The sequence below is a fragment of the Elephantulus edwardii genome, unplaced genomic scaffold (assembly GCF_000299155.1).
Source record: "Elephantulus edwardii isolate Elephantulus edwardi_28Jun2011 unplaced genomic scaffold, EleEdw1.0 scaffold00176, whole genome shotgun sequence".
Classification (NCBI taxonomy): domain Eukaryota; kingdom Metazoa; phylum Chordata; class Mammalia; order Macroscelidea; family Macroscelididae; genus Elephantulus; species Elephantulus edwardii.
The window spans coordinates 1,562,210-1,571,225 of NW_006399926.1; the positions used below are offsets into that span (position 1 = coordinate 1,562,210).

A 9,016-nucleotide genomic window follows, 5' to 3' on the forward strand; every position below is an offset into this window, starting at 1 on the left:
TGAGGACACCCAAGGTGGTGGCTGCAGCCTGGGAACCAATGACAGATGGAGTAGCTTGTCCAGCTGAGGCTAGTCAACACCAGGCTATGATTGGCCCAAAGGACAAAAACAGTGGCACTCACTTTCTAGCCATTTCTGGGGTGGAGGGAAGGGCCGCAGGGCTGGTTCTGGGTGGGGAGCTGGCAGAAAGAATAACCAGTTACTCTCCTTCCCACTGGTGTACTCCCCTCACAGCCCCGCCACCCTGTGCCACCCAGATAAAACTGCACAAGCCATAGGCTTTGTCTTTTAATAAAAAATAAAAGTGTCTGTGACAAGCAGTTTTCTGTATCTCAAAACCAAGGAGAGAGGTCAAGGGGGCAGCCAGTGTGGAGGACCAGATGAGGTTTAGATTACCCCTGCCATTTAAGCCAGGTGGATGGGATGAAACTGCTCAAATGAGGCAGGAAGGAGGGTGGTGAGACTCCAGGAACAGGGGTCAGCAATGCGTGACTGGTCAGGGGAGCAGCCAGGGGACACTCCTCAACAAGCTAAAGAGGCCCCTGAGAGCGGGGAACGTTGGTGTCCAAGGTGATAGCTGCTTTTAGGTTGGCGCTTATGGTGGAGACGGTTGGTGCTTATCACCACAGGTTCCTGGAAGTCAGGAATTTTAGGGCCTCCGGGAACATACACTTCTGGAGAGTCCCTGGAATGCTGAGTACTGAAGGAGTCTCTCGAAGTCCTCCTGTCATAACCCGGATGCAGGTCTGGGGCAGCCCTGGCTCCAATCACGGAGCCTTTGCCCCATGTGCTTGGTAGAGGGAGCCACAGAGGGTCTCGCCCTGTGGCGGCCTCCCTGGTGCCATCAGGAGTGCAGAGTGGCAAGAGCAGCTCTTCTCATGAGAGGGAGAGGAAGGTGGCTTTTGTGCTACTCCCACCCTGATGAGGGCTGCTGCTCCAGGCCCCCAGGCAGCACAGCCAGGGTCCCTGCCCTACCGAACAGCCCCCGCTTGTGTCTACAGAGTTCACACCACCTCAGTGCCCAGGTGGTTGTTGTCCGCATCCACGTCACTGGCAGAGGTCTTAGGGGGCTTGTGGGGCTTCTCCTTGCTTAGTGGGGCCTTCTCCCCAGGGGGGAGATTTCCACAGCCTTGGACCTTCCCCCGGGCTCGGAGTGCCCCCAGTGGGGAGGCGAGGAGGAAGATGAGGGCTCCTGAAAGCACTAAGGCGAGAAGCACAGTGACTGTGAGGAAATGGGGCCAGTAGGACCGCTGGGCAGCCAGGGCAACCCCACCACCGGCCCTGGTCAGCGGAGCCTCCATACGCTCACGGGGAATGCCTGCCAGTTCAGGGTCCAGGGCAAGGGGCTGGTCCTGGCTGTCCACCCAGTAGGAGACCACAGGGTATGAGAACCTCCGTTCAGTGGCCCAGCACTGGTACAGACCCCCAACTCCATCCCTCAGGAGCAGCAAGAGGGAGCCATTGTAGACAGAAGAAGAGGCTTCTGGGACAGCTGCTGCACCATGACTCCAGTGGTAAGAGGCCAAGGCTGAGGGGTGGGGGCAGGGGAGCTCCAGGATGGAGTTGGGGACGGCCAGGACTTCTTTAACTGTAGAAGGAAATGGCGTTAAAGAGTTAAGGGTTGAGGAAGGAAACAGGTGAGCCTCAACCTTACATTTGGACCTCAACTTTCATCTTCATTACTCTCCCAAGTTACATTTCAACTACTAATCTCAACTCTGACCTTTTTCCTATCCCATTTGGACCCCAAACCAACCTCTAGTCTTACCTTATCCTTTCACCCTGAAATGTAACTCCATCTCTGACATCAAAATCAACTTCAATCTCAGTCTTGAATCTTGGCTTAGAATACTTGTCCTTCCACCTGATAGCCTATGGTGGCCTAGTGGTAAGGAGCTGCATTGCCAATCTAAAGATAAGCAGTTCAAATCCACTAGCTGCTCTGTGGGAAAAAGATGGGCAATTTCTTCCCACAGGATTTACAGCCTCTGAAAACTTACTGGAGGGTCAGCTTTGAGTCAGTTCTGACAACTAACTCTTTATAACTAGGACCCACATCCACCCTTGCTCTGAGTGCCTGGGTCTTAAGCTAGGCAGGTGCAGAGGACAAAATGGGCAGGAATACCCACCCTAGATCCAAAACCTTTGACAGTGTCTGTGCCCCCCCCCCAAGCCCCATACTCACTGATTTGGGGGCGGCTCTGAGGCTGGTGACTCCTGCCCACAGGGCCATTGGCACATGCCCATCTTGGATCCCCCTGCTCTATGTCCTGTTTCCAGGAGCTCCTGAGGGGTCAGGGAAAGCAAAAGCAATCCTCTGAAATAGATAAAAGTAGGCAGAGGAGTGGGGAAGGGAGAGGGAGGGCAGTGCTGTGGGTAGTAGGTGGGCTCAGGAGACAAGAAAGAGCAGAGGACAGGAGGAGAAACCCAGGACTGCCTGGAGACCCCAGGAGGGAGGACCCCACAATGGGGAGGTACAATCTTAAAGTGAATGGAGGTCCTGGCAGACCAATGGCTACCATCTGTTACTGGCACTCACAGAAAAGGCGTGGACAGGAGGCGGCAAGTTCGGGACTCCATGTCCCAGGCACAGTGGGGGTCCCGGGCAAGGACACAATCCACACAGCTCTCATATACGCTGCAGTTGGCTCGGGGCACCCTCTGGACACCTCCTGAGAAGCCTGCAAACACTGCACCCTTCAAAATAAATGAAGAATGTGAGGGGGCTGCAGACCCACCCAGTAAAGAACTGGGAGGGCCTTGGCCAGATTCCCAAGGCCCTGGCCCACCAGAAGGACATCTGAGGGACAGGTCCCTTCCCACCTGAGCAGGTGCCAGCTGCAGGTTCCTAACAGGCTCAGGAGCAGGGAACAGCTGGATCTCCTCCACCAGACGAGCACTGTTGCCCTGACTCACCACTGCCTTGTGCAGGGACCCCGTGGCTGTGCAGAGACAAGAGAGGTGGCATCTGCTCACCTCATCCAGGCCTTCTCCCTTCTCCTTGCCTCCTGAGGCCTCCCACACTGTCAGGAAGCTCCTCCTGAAGTCCAATGTGCATAGACACAAAGCACTTGGACTGTTTCCTCAATCCTATGCAGAGGGAGCTCTCTCTTATACATGGCTTAAATCCCCTTGCTTTCTGCCCTTTCTTTGCAGTGGCCTAACAAAACCCCAACCTTGAGCAAACCTATGTGAAGTGGGCATTTAATCACTTCTGTAGAAAACAGGAGGAGCCCTGGTGGCAAGGTGAACTGCTGAAAGGTGGGAGAGAAGTAGGCAGTTTCCTCTTGCAAAGACTTTCAGCCTCAGACACCCAGTGGAGGGTCTCCGTGAGTCAGAATGGACAGGACAGCGGTGGGTTTGGGTTTTGGGCAGAAAACTCATCACCTGCCTCCTACCTCCAGCAGAACTTGACCTCAGTGAGATCTACCCTAACAACCTTTAAAAAACTGCAACCTGACTCCCTCTCACCCTGCTCTAATTTCATAACATATTATGTAATTTCCTCATTTGGTATGTCTACTGTCTGTCTCCTCCCACTCCAAAAAGACTGAGATTTTTATCAGTTTTGTTCACTGCTGTATTTTTATCAGATTTGTACACAACTGACACTGTTCTTGGAAGATTAAAAACAACAAAAAAACAGTTGCCAATGAGTTGATTCTGACTCATGGAAACCCCTATGTTCAGAGCAGCACTGCCTTCCACCGAGGTCTCAAAGCTCCTTCCGGAAGGAGATCACAGCTCTGGCTTTGAGGTGCCTCTGGGTGGGATCACACTGCCAGCCTCCCCATTACTGTAGCATGCTTGACCACATGTGCCACTTGGGAACTACAGAGCAGGCGCTCAATAAACATGTCCTGAAAGAATGACTGCTGTTGGTGGGCTGCTTCACTTGCAGCTCATGGTCCTCCACCTCAGTGGGACCCTAAAACGTCTGCCAATCTTCCCACATCTTTCTGCTGACTCTCCCTTTTTCCACACAACTTTGTGAACCTGCTCCTCATTCTTCTGCCATTTCTACCTCCCATCTCTTCTACTTCTTCACTCCCAGCTTATAATCAGTTTCCTCCTAAATTCTAGGGAATTTAAAAAACCTTCAGCGATCCCTGGCCCCTGAAATGACACACCCACGGCATCTGACCCTACTTCACTCCTATCCCTGAGAGGTGCCGGTTATCCCTCCTCCATCCAAAGCCATCTCCTCCACCAGTGTTCTGGACTCCTACCTTCTGCTCCCTCAGTTTCTTTACCTGCCAATTGTCCCTTCTCTTGACCATCTCTTCACTATCTCCCTTCCTGCTGAATCCCCATTCTCTTGCATCTTTCAAAAAAGAAATCTTGTTGGATCCCACGCCCAATCCAATCACCACCCTTTCATATCTTCCCTTCAGTTAGGCTTCCAGAAATGAGTCCTGTGCTTGCTACTTCCAGCTCCCTTTCACCTATTTACTCTTCATCCCTCTTCCATGGCTACCTCTCCTCACAAGTCAAGCAGCTTTTGTTAAGGCCACCAAAGACCTCTATGTCTGTCTCCTGAAGCAAAATGTAAAGCTCAGAAAAGAACAGGTTAGGGAGCTCCGGTGGTGTAGTGGCAAGAAGCTGCACTGCAATCCCAGAGATATGCAGTTCAAAGCCACCAGATGCTCTGCTGGAGAAGGAGTAATCTCCTCCTGTACCAGTCAGATCTGATTTGACGGTACACACACACACAAAATAAAAAAAGGAAAAAAAAGAAAATAATTGGGTTGCTTTGCTCCCCACTCCACTATATTTTAAAGCCTAGCGAGATCAAGATGCAAGGTACATAGTAAGTGGTCAGTAAACACTGGTTAAACAAACAAACAAACACAAAGGCTTCCCTCCTCCACCTAGGACGAAATCTTGCCTTCTGAGGGGAGTCCTGGAGCCCTTTACTCACTGGTGCCCAAGTACATGACCAGATGGCTTCTCCCTTCAAGGTCCTGGGCTGTCTCCACCACAATCTTTGTGTATTCCACGTCAGACTTCACCAATAAGGGTGTCCCCACCACCTGCTCATCCATTAGGAAATGGTCCTTCATGAAGGTCAAGGCTTTATCCGAGGAGGGTCCTACAGAACACTGGGAGGGAAACAAACAGGTCAGGCGTCTCTCCCCTTCCCTACAGCGGTTTACCTTTGCCTCCTGCTACCCCACCTCCTCGGGCAGCTGCCCTTTTTTGCCTCCCTTCCTCATGGCTTATACCATGCCGTCCTCATCTCGGAATGCTCAGACTCTGGAGCTTCCTAACTGAATTTCAGCCTCTGTGTGGCAGTTACCTCGACTGTGAAATGAGACGTTACCAAGTCCTACCTCATAGGTTTGCTGTGAAGGTGAGCTGCACTAATATGCAAAGAGTGAACAGAACAGCGTGCAGGATGCACAAAGTACTCAGTAAGAGACAGCGTTGTTACTATCACCTTCATCCGGGGTGCCTGGTGGCCAGCAGGAAGCACAGGGAGGGCTCTCTGCAGATGAGGATAATTTTTTACTCACATCTGTAGCCCCAGTGCCTGGTGCAGAACTTGGCATAGTCAGTGCTCAATAAATGTCTGCTGAGTCAATGACGGGGTGACAGAGGTCACAATAACGGTTGATGTCACCGGGAGTGTTTCTCATGCTGGTTTGTAGGAATTTGCTGCTGCTACAGGAAAGCCCCTTCTCTGATGTGGGGCTCTTTTCTCTCTTGTAAAGTGGAATGGTTGGCCCAGTTGTTCACTAAAGGCCCTGCCAGCCCCAGAATACTGTGACTCTGGAGCAATATTCTGATCTGGAGCATGGTCTTAAGGGCCAGTCTCAGCACTGCTAGTGACAAGAGTAAAAAAAAAAAAGTTCTCAGATATTATTGTCTGAGTTTCAACTTCTTCATCTGTAAACTAGTAACATTTACATCTCCTTTAGATTCTAGAAATGAACACACGTATGTACTCTTGCTTCTTCCTAAAGGGACTTTTAAAATCATAACTCTATAAAAGAAGAGGCAAAAGGAGCCACATTTTGGACACTGGCAAGCAAACAGACAAATGATAAATGACTGTGCTATAAAGGAAAAGAAAAAAAGAAGATCTTAAATCAGCTCTGAGGAAAGCACCCAACCATCATCATCTACAAAGCAGAATCCCTAAAAGCTCATGAATTGGTGATGTCTGTTATCTCTGGAAGTGAAGTTTAAGTCAACAAGAGGCTGATGTGCTGTCAAGTTGGAACTGACAGCTTACTCTCCAGCTGGGTTTTAGAAGCAATAATTTGCACAGGAGGAGACTGTCTATCCTTCTCCCATGGAGCAGATCGTGGATTCAAACCGCATGCCTTTGAGCTTGCAGCACTGCTTTTTACCATGAGGCCATCAGAGTTCCCTAAACAAGAGCCTCAACAAAGATAATTATTTAAATATCTATTTAAGATGCAGGTAGATCTTCTCCAAGTTGCACAAAGATGTATGACTACCCCTTCCACACCTGCCCTAACACTGGAGATGTAGTCAGTCTCTGTTGTTGTGTGCTGTCAAGTCAGAAGCCACTCATAGCTAAGCTTCCAGCGGGTTTTCTGAGGCTGTAAATTGCTCAGGAGAAGACTGTCCATTTTTCTCCTGTGGAGAAGCTTGGATTCAAACTATGTGCCTTTGAGATTGCAGCGCAACTTCTCACCAGTGAGCCACCAGAGTTCCCTTAGATCATCCTTGTTGTTAGATGCTGTCAAGTACAATTTGAACTCTGATGGCTCCGAGGTAAGGAACTCTGGTGCTAGTCCAAAGGTACATTGTTTGAATCCACCAGCTGTTCCATGGGAGAGAGATGGGCCATCTCCTCCTGTGTGTGTTCCTGCTTCTAAAACCATGTCAGCTACGGGTTGGTGCTGACTCAACAATACACTGCAGCAACAGATCATCCCGAGTGGAGTTAAAACAGAATCCATTTTACTAGTAAGTAATAATAAGAGCTGTAGTTTTGAAACAATTTTACAATTCTCTACTCTTTTTTTTTAATTTTTATTGTATTATTTTTATGTGTACCATCATATCAGATCTGACCGGTACAGGAGGAGATTGCCCCCTCCTTCTCCAGCAGAGCATCTGGTGGATTTGAACCACATACCTCTGGGATTGCAGTGCAACATCTTGCAATTCTCTACTCTTAAATAGAAGTATATAGTCAAAAATTATCAGATGTGTGGGCAAACTCATCAACATGAATGAGACCAAAACAAATAGTGAAAGGAAAACCAAATATCCAAGAGGAAACAAATTATTCAAAGTGAAGAAAACTTCATAGAAAAGTATCGTTATTACCCTCAGAGAAATAAGAAAATATAAGCATGAAACAGGAACTGATTACTACAAAGAGGAATATTTCTCATTTCACAAGAGAGCAACAGATGTTAGATGCTTCTTGAAGGACAAGAGCACACAACCAAGATGAAGGAGCCTTGTCCCCAAAATCAAACCTAAATCTGACCAGGGCTTTAGATGCAACTTCCTATCAATTTACAGAAAATAATGGAGATAAGACAACAGACTAGACAGATGGTAGCCCAGACCCTTTCCCCTAGGACACTAAAAAGCAAAGATAATGGATACAGATGATAATTCTGGAACTCTGAGCCTAAAAAAACCCAAAACCACAAAGAAGTAGTTTAATTACTCATTGGAGGAAGAAGCTAAATGGAAACATCAAAATAAGGAGATAGAGCACAAAACTAGGCCACCGGAGTCTATAACTTTAGTTAAATTTTTATTCAAACTATATATTAAAAAGAAGAAAAGAATAGGAAAAACATTCCAAACACTTAATGATATTCACAAGACTATTGAAAATTTGAACACTGAATACATAATTTTTTTAAATTATTATTAAAATTTCTCTTACATCCCATGGACTGCCAAGAAAACAGATACGTCTTGGGAATCTTGGATGATACCATCCCACCAGTGGTGCTGACAACAGACATGTCTTGGAGAGGGTGAAGCCAGATTGCACCTTGTTGGAAGGAAGCAAGAATGGAAGGCTTTGTCTTGCACATTTTGGGCATGTTGCTAGGAGAGGCTATTTCTTGGAAAAGACCATTATATTTGGAAAGGCAGAGCACCAGCAAAGAAGAGGAAGACCTTTAGGCAGGTGGACTGACACTGTGCCTGCAGCAATGGGCTCCAGTGTGTTAGAGATTCTGAGATTGGTAGAGGAGAGGGCAGGGTTCAGATCTATTGTTTATAGGGTTGCTAGGAGTTGTACTTGACAGCACCTAAGAATAATAATAAACTGGAAAAATGAATACTGACTACATATACAATTTTTTAAAATTATTAAAATTGCTCTTATATTTTATACCTCTATTCTAAAATATCCATTAATTAAATTATATGATGTTCACAATTTGCTTCAAAATATTAAGTGTGGGAGTGAGTGGGGTATAAAATATATATATTTGATTATAATTTGAAGCTGGCTGAGGAGCACTTTGAGGTTCAGCATATCATTGTTTACTTTTTATACATTGGAAATGATCTATAATAAATCATTATTTTAAAAAAATAAAAGGTATGTTCAAAAGATTGAATGTCTTAGATACTAAATATTTCAGCATAAATGAACAAAAACCTCATGGATTGGTATATAAACTAGAGAAACTCTACCAGAGACTAGAATAAAAACTGGAAACAGTAAAGAATTTTAAAAGAAACCAACCCAGAAGACCAGACCAAGAGGTTCAGGAAAAAAAATACGAAAAAGAACACATTAGATGGTAAGCATCATAAAGGAAAGAACTTCACTGGGTGCTGTAGGCTTTTTCAAGAAAAGCCTCGCTGGCACTTCCTCTCCCTCTTTGGGGGGGGGCGGGGGGAGAGGGCTGGGCGGGGAGAGAAGTGCAGCAATGAATGAATGGAAATCCAAATTCTCTGTAAATGTTCATTAAAATTATTTTAAAAAAGCAAAAGAAAAAAGGGGGTTTTATTATTATTGTTTTTTGTGTGTGTACCATCAAATTGAAACTGACTGGTA

The 9,016-nt window shown here is 46.9% G+C and overlaps 1 protein-coding gene across 1 annotated transcript in view; it reads right to left on the bottom strand.

Annotated features, from left to right (window-relative positions):
- Window positions 1–1,004: 1,004 nt before the first annotated feature.
- Window positions 1,005–9,016, bottom strand: part of SEMA4A (sema domain, immunoglobulin domain (Ig), transmembrane domain (TM) and short cytoplasmic domain, (semaphorin) 4A) — a 20,907-nt gene continuing 12,895 nt past the window's right edge. The window contains exons 11-15 of the mRNA XM_006895911.1: window positions 4,922–5,102; window positions 2,824–2,942; window positions 2,540–2,697; window positions 2,186–2,286; window positions 1,005–1,588 (exon numbers count right to left, since the gene is read on the bottom strand). Of these exons, the coding sequence (XP_006895973.1) occupies window positions 1,005–1,588; window positions 2,186–2,286; window positions 2,540–2,697; window positions 2,824–2,942; window positions 4,922–5,102 (1,143 nt within the window). The remainder of the gene's footprint in view (window positions 1,589–2,185; window positions 2,287–2,539; window positions 2,698–2,823; window positions 2,943–4,921; window positions 5,103–9,016) is intronic.